At 40.4% G+C, this 15,969-nt stretch overlaps 1 protein-coding gene across 1 annotated transcript in view; it reads right to left on the minus strand.

Moving 5' to 3' along the window:
- The window catches only part of LOC101443605 (cytochrome P450 3A12-like), a 91,044-nt gene that overhangs the window by 55,636 nt on the left and 19,439 nt on the right, over positions 1-15,969 (minus strand). The window contains 4 exon segments of the mRNA XM_012523475.1: positions 4,894-5,042; positions 5,441-5,529; positions 5,785-5,898; positions 11,782-11,881. Of these exon segments, the coding sequence (XP_012378929.1) occupies positions 4,894-5,042; positions 5,441-5,529; positions 5,785-5,898; positions 11,782-11,881 (452 nt within the window).

A 15,969-nucleotide genomic window follows, 5' to 3' on the forward strand; every position in this document is an offset into this window, starting at 1 on the left:
TAAATATGGTTCAGGTGTCAAATCTACCCAAATTGATTTACAGATTCAATGCAATACCAATAAAAATCCCAACAGTCTTAGGAAGTGGATATGGCTCAACAGATAGAGTTTCCACCTACCACAGAGGTCCATAGTTTGATACCCAGGGCCTCCTGGCCAATGTGGTGAGCTGGCCCTTGCAGAGTGCTGCCATGCACAAGGAGTGCCACCTTGACAGGGATGTCCCCCATGCAGGAGTGCAGCCCACCCAGGAGTGGTGCTGCCCACAAGGAGAGCTGACACAGTAAGATGATGCAACAATAACAACAACAACAAAAAAAGAGACACAGAGAAGAGACAATATCAGATGCAATGAATTAGGGAGCTAAGGTGACCCACACAGAAGAATGCACAGTGAATGGACAGAGAGAGCAGACAATGGTATTTGATGTAATCACATTTGTGCATTCATCACCCCAATCACTCCCAGAGCACTTTCATTATTCCATAATAATAAATAAAAAACAAACAAATAAAACTCATCACTCTTCAATCTCTCTGTACCTCACGTGGCATTTGGAGCTGCTATGCTTTTTCCTTCTTTCTAGTATATTTGTATTCATATTTTGTAAAAACAGTCTTATATATGCAGTATCACCCATATTCTTTTTTACATGAAGTTTTACTACCTTATACAGGCCAATGTTACAGTTTTTAGCTTTCTTTCTAGTAATATACATGACCTTGACTTTCCTTTTCAACCAGTGTCATACCCATCCAATACCACTGCTAGGTATAAACACCATGCTAAGCTTTAACCATTTTTGTTCATTTCCAAAGATTTAGAACATGGAAAGTACCTCTGGCTACCACTTAAAATATCTGAACATGACTCTTTCTGCCATTGGAAGAAATTCTTATCTCCCTGCAAAACTTCCTGCACATTTTCAAAACCATCCCCCATGTCTGGGCTTTGCAGCCCACACAATACTCCTTAGTTACCTTTGTGGGGCTCCTTTTCTTTGGAATTCTGGGAGTCAATCATCAGCTGACGAAGATCCACTCAGTGCTGGAAACAGAGGAAAATGCCATGACAGAAAGGCACTTGTGAACTCGGAGGAAAAGTTCTCCTGAGCATCTGTCCCCTCAAAGGCCAGGATCTGACTGGTGCTGTCTGTGTCACCATGAACACAAACATCCTCTGCCAATGTGGAGGGAGGATGGTTCCAAGGCAAATGCAGCTACTGTACCCCACTGCTTTTTTGGTCCTTGCTCTCCCTGGTCCTTGGTTTTCTGGCTTTCTGACACAGCTTCCTGGCCAAAGAGTTACCATTCCATCACCTGCCATCACTGCTTGCTCAGGAAGAAGTCCCTGACCTCACACAATTTTGTTCTCCTGCCTTAGTTCCACCCCTTGCACCTTATTCTTAACTGATGGCCAAAGAGATTCATCCTCTAACATTGCTGGCCCATTGGCTGCTCCTGTACAAGATTCTTCAAATGCCAGGACTCTGCACTGCTCTAGGTGACCCCTGGGACTCAGCTCTGGCCCCCTGACTGCACACCTCCTCCTCCTCCTGCTGTCTCCAGGTGAACCACTGCAGCCTCAGTACACACAGAGGACCTTCCCCACTCTAGACATGGGAAGGTTCTAATTTAAAGTGGACTCTGTTCCACAAGGCAGCATGATGACCTCTTCCACCAGAAGATGCTTCAAATATGAGCCTTGGAATTGAAGTGATTCTTTGCCAGTCCATATTGGGACAACTACAATGCCAGTAACATAACTTTAAAATATAAGTGTTATCCTTTGATGATGTGTTCAGAGAAGATAATTATTCCCATAAGAAATCTTAAACCTGTCTCTGCAACTCATTCTCTTAGTTCCATCTCCAAACTCCACCTTCTGCATTCTCCCCAAATTGCAAAAACTCTGCTCCAAAACCTAGAGTTCTTTGCCCATATTTTTTAAAAAATAAACAGAAATGAAAAGTACACATATACATCTCAACAAATTGTCAAGAAGTGTAAACACTCATGGTCCTACACCAGGTTTTACCTTTTGATTATCTTTGAGGCGACTTTCTTTCATCTTTATAATGGTTTATGTGAGAAAATCAATAGCATCTTTGGAAGCAGAGATTCACTGCTTCAAAAATTTTGATAAGGAACAGAAAGAATACTGTAGGGAAAAGAAAAAAAAATAAATCATAGTGAAAATGCATAATTTTCCAGGAAGAATTATAATTCACTAGGACATTGAGAAGAGTCAAAGATGCTGGATCTCAAACAGAAACCTTTCCTTCAGGGACAACTGAGGCTTCAAGGTCATGGCCAAGCAAAGGTAAGTGCACACAGAGCCCCCCCCCCCATGAGGGGAGACCAGTTGACCCTTTCTCATCCCTGGTTACCAAAGGGTCATGATTAGCTTCCTTGACTAATGACCTTCTAACCCCGCACATTGTTTAACTAATGGCCTTCTATCCTCACACTAGCATGTCATTGCAGAAACCAGCACAGAGTCTGCTGCTCCAGGTCATGGTGTTGTTCAAGAACTTCTACTCTAATGAAAAAATGAGGGGATGTTCTGTCTCTTCTACTTTGGGGGAAAGTTTTGAAGAAATGTATTTACTCTTTTTGAAATATTTCATAGAATTCACCACAGAAGCCTTCAGGGCCTGGACTTTTTTAGTGGGTAAAATTTTGATTACTAAATGAACTTTTTCACTTGTTTTAAGTTTATTCAGCTTTTCTATTGCTTTTTGAAGCAGTTTTTGTAGTTTTTATCATGCTGGCAATTCATTCATTTCACCTAAGTTCTTTAATTTATTTTTAGATGAGAAAACATTTGTAAATTGTTTTTCATACTTTTCCTTTATAATCCTTTTTATTTTTCTAATATTGATAGTCCTCCGTTCATTTCTGATGCTAATAATTTGAGTATTCCCTCTTTGTTTCTTGGTCAAGTTTTGCCAATCTTAATGGTACTTTCAAAGAACTGGCTTTGATATCATTGATTTTCTCTTTGTTTTTCTATTTCCTTCATCAAAAATTTCCACTCTTTTCCTATATTCTGCCCTTTTTATGCTCTACTATATTCTCTATTTTAAGTAGAATATTAGGTTTTAGATTTCAGATCTTTCTTCTCTTATAACAATTTACAAAGACAAATTTCTATCTAAGCACTAGTCTAGCTGCTTCCCATATGTTTTGGTATGTTGTATCTTCATTTTCATTCATCAGAAAGCAATGTCCCTTTTTATTTGATTTCTACAGTGATCCATTTTTTTATTTTAAATAAATGGAAAAACATCTCATTTTTATGAATGGGAAAACTTAATAAAGTCAAGATGGCAGTATTCCTCAAAATGATCTACAAATTCAATAGGATACCCATCTGAATTCTAGCTGTCTTCTTTCTAAAAATGGACAATGTGCTTCTAACAGTAATACGTAATTGCAAGAGACCTAAGAGAGCCAAAACGATTTTGAAAAATAGAATAACAAATTTAGAGGCTTTACAGTGCCTATTTCAAAGTTACCATAAAGCTTTTAGAATCAGGACAAGGTGATAAAAGTGTAAGAACAGACATAGAGATTAAAGGAATAGGATTAGCCTCCAGAAATAAGCCTAAGTGCCAACTGATTTTCAACTATGATGCCAACACCATTTAACGGGAAAAGGAAAGCTTTTTCAACAAATCCTGCTGGGGTAGAAGAGTATGCAAACTCAAAAAGATAAATTTGGACACTTACTCCATGCTATATGTAAAAAATTAACTCAAAATGGATCAATGTCCCAAATGTAAGAGCTAAAACTATTAAACTCTTAGAAAAAATAAAGAGTAAATTTTTATTATCTCTAATTTGGTGGTGGATATATAGAAAAGAAACCAAAAGCAATGAGCAACAAAGGAAACTTACATAAATTAAACATCTTCAAAATTTAAACAGTTTTGTACTTCAAGGAACACTTTCAAAAGAGTGAAAGGCAAACTAAAAGAATGTGAGAAAAATTTGCAAACCATATTTCAGAAATATGCTGAGTGAAACAAGCCAGTCACAAAAGACTGAATGTTATTGGATTCCATCATATTAAGTGTCCAGGAAAGCAAAATTGATTGAGACAGAAGGTAGATTAGAGCTTTCATAGGGATGAGCATGAGGAGGGCAGAGAGGGTGGTAGGTAAAGGGTAAGATGGGCACACCTGAGGTGATAAAAATGTTCTAAAATTGTCATGATGGTGGCACATGACTTTCAATATACTAAAAGCCATTTAATTACATGCTGTAAATGCATGAATTGCATGGTACATGAAATATATGTCAATAAATGTTATTAAAAATGAGAAAAGGGAAGTGGTTGTGGCTCAACTGATAGAGTGTCCATCTACCATATGGAGGGTCCAGGGTTCCATATCCAGGACCTCCTGACCCATGTGGTGAGCTGGCCAATGTGCAGTGCTGCCACACACAAGGAGTGCCATGCCATGCAGGTATGTCCCCCGTGTAGGGGTGCCCCACATGGAAAAAGTGCACCCCACAAGGAGAGCTGCCCCATGTAAAAAAAGTGCAGCTCACCCAGGAGTGGTGCAGCACACACGGAGAGCTGACACAGCAAGATGATGCAACAAAAAAAGCGACACAGTTTCCTGGTGCCACCTACAAGAACGCAAGCAGACACAGAAGAACACACAGTGAATGGACACAGAGAACAGACAAGAGGTGAAAGGGGAGAGAAATAAACAAAATAAATCTTTAAAAAAATTTTTTAAAAGGCCTGGTTTATAGCCCTTCATCATTTGACAGAACCCAGCTCCATGTTAGTGCTTTGTGTGTATATGTTTATAATAAAGTTGGTAGGTTGTTTTTTTTAAAAAAATGAGAAAAGAAACAAAGCAGTGGTGCACACACTTATTAAGAACAGCAGTGGATTGAATAAATCAATCTTTGTGAGCTTCTTGACTTTCTGCACAAAGGGATCCTCTGAGTTGTTGGGGGAATCGACATTCACACCAAATGATGTGCTCATGATCATGTCCAAGCTGTAGACCCCAAAGACACTGAAAAAGAAAGACAGGGAAATCCAAAATCAATTTCACTTGCTATCCTTCCTTAGCACCTTCTAGAAGATGTGTCTGCAAATTCGAACTCCCAGGACAAGACAGTGTAGGCTACCACACATCCACAATCTACTGCTGCACATTCTCCCAAATAAACAAGGTGACAGTGAGGCAGGTGAGTTCTCCTGGCCCATGTGCACAAGAAGGAGGACCATTCTCTCCTGGACACCCCGTCATCCAATGGGACCCTCCCCTTTTTGCTTATTTGGCTTTGAACACTACACACTTGCTTTGGTTTGATCACACATGTAACTTGACAGTGTATGTGTCAGCTCTTTGTAGGCAGCAAGAGGACTCGTGACCACATTTAAAGTCCGAGCAACCAAACCCCCTCTTACTCTTTCAGGTAGACAGGTTTACCTTTTTCTGCTTCCCTCCTCAGTTTCTTCACCAGCACATCTCTGTACTGGGCAATGATAGGGAATATCTAAACACAAAGCACAGCACCGCTGGTGGGTAAATGAGGAGATTTGATGCCTAGAAGGACTGGGCTTTATCTAGCATGGAGCACATGTGACATTTATAATGAATCATGTATGTCTCTTTGATTTATCCATAGAAGATAATTTTTAGAAAGTGCAAATTCATTTTAATACCCCCTTTGAAAGGAAAAATGACATTATTTCCACCTGTGCCTGAATTCGTTCTTCAATTCCTAATCAAAATTCACTTTTTTTCTTACCTCCTTGAGCTTTACAGTGGAAAATGTTAGAGACAGCAATGTTCATATTCTCTTCCAATATTCATCTTCAAATAAGAAGAGAGAATATTTCACAATCACCAGTGGACCAAGAGGCTAGAGTGCAAAGCAATTTTTAGTTTCAAAGAATTACCATCTACACCTATTCATGATAAAAACTTTCACTAAATTAGGAGGATGGGGAAATTTCCTCAACTTAACAAAGAGCATCTACATAAAAGCTTACTTTTTTTTTCATCATGAGACATTCATTGCATTTGATGAATACATCTCTTAGCACCACTGCATCTCATGGTCAGTGGTCCCGACCATAGCCCACATTCTCCCACAGTCCACCCAATGGGCCATGGGAAGACATACAATGTCCAGTAACTGTCCCTGCAGCACCACCCAGGACACCCGAAAATGCCCCCACACCACATCTCTTCCTCCCACTCTTTACCCCGATCAGTCATCATGGCCACTTTCTCCACACCAATGCCACACTTTCTTCGATTACTAATCACAATAGTTCATGAATAGAATATCAGTAAGTCCACTTTAATCCATACCTATTCCTCCATCCTGTGGACGTTGGAATAGTTGTGTCCACTCCACATGTATATCAAGAGGGGGCTTAGCTGGATGGTGCTTCAGGGGCAATCACTGGACATTGTAAATCCTCACAGGGCCCACTGGATGGAATAGGGAGAGTATGGGCCATGATGTGGACCATTGACCATGAGGTGCAGAGGTGCCCAGAGATGTACTTACCAAATGCAATGGATGTGTCATGATGATGGGAATGAGTGTTGCTGGGGGTGGAGTGGTGGGGTGGGGGTGGTGGGGTTGAATGGGTCCTCATATATTTTTTAATGTAATATTTTTACAGAATCAATAATAAAAAAATAAATTAAAAAATAAAATAAAATAAAAGATAAGGAAAAAAAAAAGAGGGGGCTTAGATTCCACATGGATGCTGGGTGCAATTCTCCTGCTTTCAGATGTAGGCACTCTTGGCTCCCTGGTGTGGTGGTTGACCTTCTTCACCTCCATGTTTGCTGAGTGGGGTAAGTCCAATAAACCAGAGTGTAGGGGTTGCAAGCCTGTTGAGGCTCAAGGCCTGGCTATCACATGGTCAGTGCAGAAATTCAGGTTCCTTGGGTATACATTAAACCCCAGCACCAACTACAGTTCTGGTAAAAGTAACAGAAGAGGCTTGTGGGCAAAGATCACATCTGAGTCCAGCTCCATCACACAGAAACACAAACTTCAAAGTGGGGCCAACTGACATGGCACTGAACTCCATCAGCCATGACCATAGAACCTGTGGGTCTCTGTAGCCCTCAGAAGAACCAATACCTGGGGTTGTATCTACTTTATCTATCTTTGGGACTCTGCTGAGGTGTGCATAAGGGCAACCCCTCTGATAACCCCCTGACTCTTTTTGGAGATTCATAGCCATATAAACTCATTTGTCCTTTCCATTTCCCCCTTTAATTCAGGTCAAAAAGCATTTTTTTTTATTCTTTTTTTAAAAAATATTACATTCAAAAAATATGAGGTCCCATTCAACCCCACCACCCCTACCCCCCACTCCCCCTACAGCAACCCTCTCTCCCATTATCATGACACATCCATTGCACCTGGTAAGTACATCTCTGGGCATCGCTGCACCCCATAGTCAATGGTCCACATCATAGCCCACACTCTCCCACGTTCCATCCAGTGGGCCCTGGGGGGATCTACAATGTTCCGTAATTGTCCATGAAGCACCACCCAGGACAACTCCAAGTCCCGAAAATGCCTCCCCATCTCATCTCTTCCTCCCATTCCCCGGACCCAGCAGCCACCATGGCCACCCTTCCCACACCATTTTTTTTAAACCCTGGTATTATATGTAGACTGAGATATTCTGCTGGTCTGAATTGACCCTTTTATTCAAGGTCATTTTCTAGTTACATCATCAGCTGGTACTTGGTAGTAATCCCTCGGCACCAGGGAGGCTCATCCATGGGAGTCATGTCCCACACTGGGAGGAAGGCAACACATTTACATGCTGGGTTTGGCTTTGAGACTGGCCACATTTGAGCAACACGGAGGCTCTCAGGAGGTAACTCTTAGGCACCCTGCAGCTCTAGGCCTTGTTCTTATTTCAGGTACACAGGCTCACAAGCATAGTCATTAGTATCAAGGGCTCACTGTTGGATCTTCCTTCTTTTTTGGTCTTTGCTGTTGCACTTGGGGGATTGTTGTTGTTCCTTTAGGGAATGTGATAGAACTCCCTTGGCTAGGAACCCAGCACTCCCTGTTGTTGTTTTTAATTGGAAACAGTATGAAAATATCCAAACATTTTTATGTACCCTTATATGTGCCCTGGAGAACTCCCTGCCAACCAATATACCCTGTCAGTAACATTCCACACCAGTATTCCTCCCCTGCCATTGTTGAACCTCTCTGTGATCCAAAACTTGTTAGAAAATGAAGCCCAATATATTGCCAGGTTCCATTAATAGTAAAATGGAATATAGTGATGAGTTTAAAGATTAGATATAGAATACATATTAATTTAGAAAAATTAAGGTAAAAATAAATTGGGTATCAAAAAATTTAAAAATGAAAAAGCTTTGTTTTTGATGTTTTGCTTTCCATCACTGCAATGAGTTGCCCTGTATGCAAATTGGCAAGGCAACTTCTTCCATCTTTTCCTCAGTGTCTACATACTTTCTTTTTCTTTTCTTTTTTTCCTAATTATTAAGCTTATCTTCACAAAAGTTTTAGATCGCAATAATTCGTATATACAGTATACAGTATTCCCACATATCCAACATAAAACCCTTTTCCCTTCCACAGCAATAATCTTTTTACATATTCATACTATATTTACTGAAACTGATGTACAGATATTGAGACAATAGCTTTCAAACAAGGTAACATTTGGGTTTACATTGTGCTTTATATTTTAGACTATACAATTTTCTAAATTTTTAGTTATCTTATGTTTTACATTATGATTTACATTTTAGCCTATCAGCCCCTATACATTTTTGGTGTAATTTAACATGTCTTAAATCCATCCTTGCATAATCTTGTGGAACACTTCTATTGCCCACACAGTTACATTGATTCCACCTATTCAATACCTCCTTCCCCTCCTCATAGGGCCCACAGTGACAGTCAATCTTCATTGCTTGAAGGGCCATGTTCAGAGATACTTGCAACAATGTTGAGGGCTTGACATGCTCAACTGCCCTAATGCATTGGGAGCCATCATTTCTCTCAAGATATTCCCTCTATTTGAGAACATCAGTCCTCCCCAGGATGTGGGTATATCATCACTCTCATTTTATGGGTTTCTATCCAATGATATAACCCACTATGGCAAAATGAGCATTCACACACTTCCTAGGAGCCTGTCCTACATCAGATTCTCCCCTTTAAAGCATCTTAAACAGGTAACCTTCCTTATTATATTTTTAAAAAAGTTTTCTCAGCATTATACTCTCAACCAAATACCTGACAATCTCCTATGTTCATATGTTCCCCCACTTTCCCTCAATTTCTTGGGCAATATTACCCATCCTCCTATCTCTAGCCCCCCCTCAAGCCTGCAAAGCCCCACCCAAAGGTAACCCTATTCCCCCATTTTATTCCTTCCTTGTACAAATACTTACCTCCAGCCTATCATAGATTTCTCCCATGTAGGTTTCAGCTTACATCCTTCCTCTACCCCCCAATTTCCTTTAAGCCTATTGTCCAGTCTCTAGCTCTCTGAGGCAGCTTGGTTTACTTATTTCATATCATTGAGATCATGCAGTATTTGTCCTTCAATGCCTGGGTTGCTTCACTCAACATAACATTCTCAAGATTCATCCATGTGATCACATGTGTTTGTACTGTATTTGTTCTTATACCTGAGTAGTATTCCATTGCATGTATATACCACATTTTATTTATCCATTCATCTGTTGATGGGCATTTGGGTTGATTCCAACTTTTGGTAATAGTAAACAATACTGCTATGAACATTTGTGTGCATATATCGGTGTGTGTCCTTGTTTTCAGTTCTACTGGGTATATACCCAGCAGTGGAATTGCTGGGTCGTATGGCAAATCTATAGCTAAAAACGTACTTTTAACACCATACTGATGGCTTCCCTCTTAGTTACAGAATGAAGGGGAAATGTCCACCTTACCACTCTCCTCTACAAAGAAGTCATAGTTAGTGCAATAAGACAAGAAAAATAAATAGAAGATTTGAAGACTGGAAAGGAGTAATAGAGCTATACCTAATTTTAGATGATGACCTAAATGTAAACATAGGAAATCTAAAATCTCAAGCAAAATAAAAAAGAAAGGAAAATACTTGAAAACTCCAAACCCTGATGTGTGAATTCAGCAATGTTACAGGACAAAGATCAGCATACAAAATCTATCGCATTTCCATATATATAACATGAAATAGGTGGAAACTAAAGTAAAAACTATAAGACCATTAATGATCACTTGAAAGCAAATGAAATACTTAGGTATAAACATATCAAAATATGTTAAGGATCTTTTTACTCTAATAATAAAATGTTGAAGAAAGTATTAAAAATAAACATAAATAAATGGAGTGGCATAATGTGCTCATTGTTTGGCAGACTCAACATAGCAAAGACACTGATCATTCTCAAATTTATCTATAGGTTCATCTGATTCTTTTCAAAATCCCAAAAAGGGCTACTGTAGAGAGAGAGAGAGAAGATTACTCTAAATGTGAAGGGAAAAGCACAGGATTTAAAATAGAAAAACAACTCTGTAAAAGAATAATAAAGCGGCAGACTTGGCCCAGTGATTAGGGCATCCATCTACCATATGGGAGGTCCGCGATTCAAATCCTGGGCCTCCTTGACCCGTGTGGAGCTGGCCCATGTGCAGTACTGATGCACACAAGGAGTGCCCTGCCATGAAGGCGTGTCCCCCACGTAGGGGAGCCCCAAGCACAAGGAGTGTGCCCCATAAGGAGAGCCACCCAGCGCAAAAAAAGTGCAGCCTGCCCGGGAATGGTGCCACACACATGGAGAGCTGACACAACAAGATGATGCAACAAAGAGATACACAGATTCCCATGTCGCTGACAACAACAGAAGCGGACAAAGAAGACACAGCAAATAACACAGAGAACAGACAACCGGGGCGGGGGAAGGGGAGAGAAATAAATAAATAAATAAATATTTTTTAAAAAGAGTAATAAAGTGGAGAAATGAAGCTACATGATAAGACTTACAAATGGAGCTATGGAGTTCAGGACTGTGCAGTACTAGCAGTGGGATATTCACTGAGATCAACAGAATATAGAAGGAGAAACAGAAAATGCAAATATGGTCAATATATTTTATAATTGTGCAAGAGCATTTCAGAGGAGCAAGTAGAGCCTTTCCACAAATGATGCCAAACCAACGTGACACCCACAAGGTAAAAAATATTGACCTCGCCTACCCCTCACATTCTATTGAAAATTAAGTCAAAATGGATCACAGACTTAAATGTACAACAAATCACTACACATTTAGGAAAGAAATTGAAAGAAAATGTTTGAGAATCTACTCCTTGGCAAATAGTTTTCAGACTCAACAACAAAAGCACAATCCTAAAAAAATGTTTTTAAATGGTAATTTGGTCTCATCGAAATGAGAACCGTTTGCTCTGCAATCACTCTGTTAAAAGAAAAGACAGGAGGAGGGAAGCAGAAAAAAAGAAAAGACATTATGTGATGGTTATACAAGTCTGTACCTGTGATACAGTGGCATAGAGCTACACACACAATAACACACACATTCACACACACACACACATGCACACATAAAGGAATTCTCCTGAAACTAATGAAATCCACATCAGCTATGTAGAATTTTGCAAAATCATATTCCTGATTTGAACTTGTATATAATTATTGGAGATGTTACCATGGAGCGACTAGAGGAATAAATAGGGAGTTAAGGAAAAGCTACTTACCCACTGGTTTGTGAAGGTAGAATAATATTCTTTCACCAGTATTGTCTTGATCATACCTAGATCCATGATGGCCAGCACAGGCTGTGGACCCTCATAACTCCTGTGCCAGGAAAACAGGCCTGATTAAACTTTCCAAGCTGGATTCTGCAGCTGGATCCATGCCTGGGAGGCCAGATGTCCACCGTGAAGTCTTACATAAGCTATGCACCTAGTTGTACAGTATAGAGCACATTTCCTTTTAGTTCAAGTTAGAGTGGGATACACAGCAGCACTCAGAGCACAGAAGCCATGTTAGTCTTCATGAAATGAACTATTAAAGAGAACCTTTGGTAATATCGAGGTTAGAAAAATTCTAATAAGAAATATGGATGGACAAAATAGGCCAGAACAGAATAGAAGATTTCCCCAAATCACCTGTTCTTTTACTTCACAGAAGAATTTTAAGTGCTTCTGTGATCATATTCAAAACTTGCTGCAGTCCCCCACCGCTGGACATTTTTTTAAATAATCTAAAGCTCAGAAGGTTTCTGTAGCTAACAAGTCTCCTTGTGCTGAACCACTACATGAGCCACTGAGGGAAGCCCAGGTCTTTTCCACAACCACATTCATCACGTTTCTTGTATCTCTCCTGTCTCCCCATCATTTCTCCAAAAATGCCATTATGGGGAAGGGATAAAATGTAGTTGTAGGGACTAAAATTGAAAAATAGCTAATGGTAGCTTCTGTATCATTTTTCTTTTTGGAATCCTCAACTGGTCAGTCAAACTTCTTCATCGCACACCAGCCCAAATATTTCTTCAACCATAGGTAAAAATTTAAAAATAACTCCCCAAAACCCATACCTCCAATTTGGGAAAGGACTCAAAAATCTGCATTTTTAGCAAGATCTTCCAGGGATCCTTTATGTACACTCAAGCATGAGAACCATTTTTTAAGAGGAAAGCTTCCATAATGATGAAGTGATTCCATCAGGTGCTCCCAAATTCTAAGTGTTGGCTGGAATGAGATGCTGGACCCGTGCTGTGTGTTTCTTCCACTCTATCATATGGCCTTTATGGACCATGCTGTCAGCAATGTCCCTGGCCAGCCCTATGGTCCCTGAAGTTTGGTGAGAGAAGCTGCAAGGCTTTGGGCATCAAGGTCCAGCCTCCATGACTCCTCTTCCACTGAGTTCACCAAACTTTCAGCAGCTCTGAAGGGAGCAGCCACTGCAGCTGGCCCAGCCCTACTTACAGAGTTATAAAGTCAGTTAGCCACAGTGGAAACTGTGTTTTAAAATATTCTACAGCTCTAGGACAACCAGCAATATGGCAGCAGAGTAAGGAGTCCTAGAGTCAGCTCCTGCTATAGGGCAGTTAGTAATCACCCAGAGCTACCTAAAGAAACTATTTGGGGGCTCAGGGGCCCAGAAGAGCATACTGCAACATCCTTGAAAGAATGGAAGGAGTAGACTGCCCATCTGCAGAGAAGATTCATGAGTAGATTGCTCCTTGCTCTGCAGACCAGTGCCCATCCTCCACTGGAGGCAAAAGCCACCTCAGGAGCAATTCCAAGGCTGGAATTGGAAGCTCTGCTTCCCAAAAATGGGGGAGGAAGAGGTGATTGGGAACCAAATTCAACCACTGATTATTAAATTCAATGAGCTAAAGTATAATCCTAAGAACAACTAAATTTTGAATCTATCCAAGTCAGAAAGAAGCCAGTAGCTACCATTTTAACTCTGCCCTGGCATGAAGGGAAGTGGGACAGACTGAAAATCACAGGGTTGGTAGGGACCAGCTTCTTTCCTTCCAGATCAGACTGCAGCTCTAGCATAACCTCAGCCCCACCTCTAGGAGGAAGAAACCTGGGGGACTTGCACCAGCCTCTCCAGGAAAATACAGGCCACACTTCAGAGGCTAATGATCATTCAACTCTGGTGGTGCAAGCCACCTCAGGAGTTAGCATATGGCTGGTGTTGGAAGATCCATTTCCCAAAAACAGGGGATGGAGAGATGGTTGGCTACCAACTTTAGTTACTGATTAGTAAATTCAGCTGGCTAAAGTATAACCCTAAGAACAGCTAGTTTGAACCAGTCCAAGTCAGAAAGAAGTGGGTAGCCACCATATTTACTCCACTCCCAGCATGAGAGGAAGGTGGGCTGACTGAAAATCAGTGATGGTAGGGACTGGTTTCTTTCACCCAGATCAGCCTGCAGCCCTAGCCTAGGCTTCAGTTCCACCTCTAGCAAGGAAGCTGGCAGACCCTACACTAGTCTCTCCAAGTAACTGTAGGTACAGTCAGCTGGCACAGACTGAATAGTAGGGAGCCTAACTGGGCAACTGCCATCATTTTGTACTCCCATGACATAGATTGCTGCCCACACATACAGCTCCATCCCCCCCATAGGCAGGGGAGGAAGGGGCATGAAACTTCATCAGTCTCTATGAGCAACTACATTCTAGACGTGCACAAGTTGTATTATTACACATGGCTGTGGCTCTGTCCCTACTCCTGACAAAGGAGAAAGTTGGGAGAAGTTTCACCAGTCCCTGGGGCAATGAGGACAGCTTGAGTCTTCACAGCTTACAGCACCAACTACATCCTTGGCTCCTACTACACAATCAGCAAGGGAGAAAGGGCAAGAAAAGCTTAAAATAAAGAGCACAACTGCAGCCAGAATAAATACATCTAGTAAGCCAGATGCCAGCACACCAACAAAAAATTATAATACACACCAAGGAGCAGGAAGATATGGCCCAGTTAAGAAGCAAGATGAGCCTCCAGATAACAAAAAGGAGTTGAGACAACTAATCATAGATGTTTAAGCACATTTCCTTAATAAATTCAGTGAGATTGCTAAAGAGATTAAATACATTAAAATGACATTGGATGAGCACAAAGAATTTGAAAGCATACATAGAAAAATAGCAGATCTTATGGGAAGGAAAGGTGCAATAAATGAAATTAAAAATACACTGGAATCATATAATAGCAGATTTGAGGAGGCAGAATAAAAGATTGGCGAGTGTGAAGAAGTGGTCTCTGAAAGTGAACATACAAAAGAACAGATGAAGAAAAGAATGGGGAAAAAATTGAACAAGGTCTCAGTGAATTAAATGACAGCAAGAGAAATTCAAACATATATGTCATGGGTGTCCCAGAAGGAGAAGAGAAAGGAAAAGGAGCAGAAGTAATATTAGAAGAAATAATGGTAGAAAACTTCCCAAAAAAGATATCCTTGTCCAAGAAGCACAAAGCACTCCCATCCAAATAAATCTGAATAGACCAACTCTAAGAAATACACTAATCAGAATGTCAGATACCAAAGACAAAGAGAGAATTCTGAGAGCAGCAAGAGAAAAGCAATGCATAATATATAAGGGATACCAAATAAGACTAAGTGCCAATTTCTCTCAGAAAAGATAGAGGAAAGGAAAAAGTGGTATGATATATTTAAGATATTGCAACAGAAAAACTTCCATCCAAGAATCTTATATCCAGCAAGACTGTCTTTCAAATATGAGGGCAAGTTTAGAACAGTCACAGATAAAAAGAAACTGAGAGAGTTTGTAACCAAGAGCCCAACTTTGCAGGAAATACTGAAGGGTGTGCTACAGGTTGGAAAGAATAGACAGAAGAGAAAGAGACTTAGAAATGAGTCTAGAAACGAACATTATATCAGTAAAAGAAACTAAAACTGTTCAAAGTGTGGTGAAAATAAAATATGGCAGATAAAACCCAAGTATTTAGGAATAAACTTAACCAAAGATGTAAAGCACTTGTATTCAGAAAATGACAAGTCATTTTAAAAAGAAATTTTTTAAAAAGACCTAAAAATTTTTGAAGAACATTTCATGGTCATGGATTGGAAGACTAAATATTAAGATGCCAATTCTGAGAATCAGATGTGGCTCAAGTGATAGGGTTTCCACCTACCATATGGGAGGATCTGGGTTTGATCCCTGGGACCTCCTGGTGAAAAAGAAGAATGGAGTTTATATGGCTAAGAGACTTCAAAATGAGTTGGGAGGTCATAAGAGGGATTGCACTTATGCACGTCTCAGCAAGATTCCAGAGACAGCCAAAGTAGCTACAATCCCAGGTACTGGTGCTCCTGAAGGCTATGGAGACACACAGGTTTTATGGTCATGACAGATGGCTCTGGAGTTCATTGCCTTGCCAGTGGGCCCTACTTTGGAATTTGT

This window comes from Dasypus novemcinctus, chromosome 23 (genome assembly GCF_030445035.2).
Source record: "Dasypus novemcinctus isolate mDasNov1 chromosome 23, mDasNov1.1.hap2, whole genome shotgun sequence".
NCBI classification, from domain to species: Eukaryota; Metazoa; Chordata; class Mammalia; order Cingulata; family Dasypodidae; genus Dasypus; species Dasypus novemcinctus.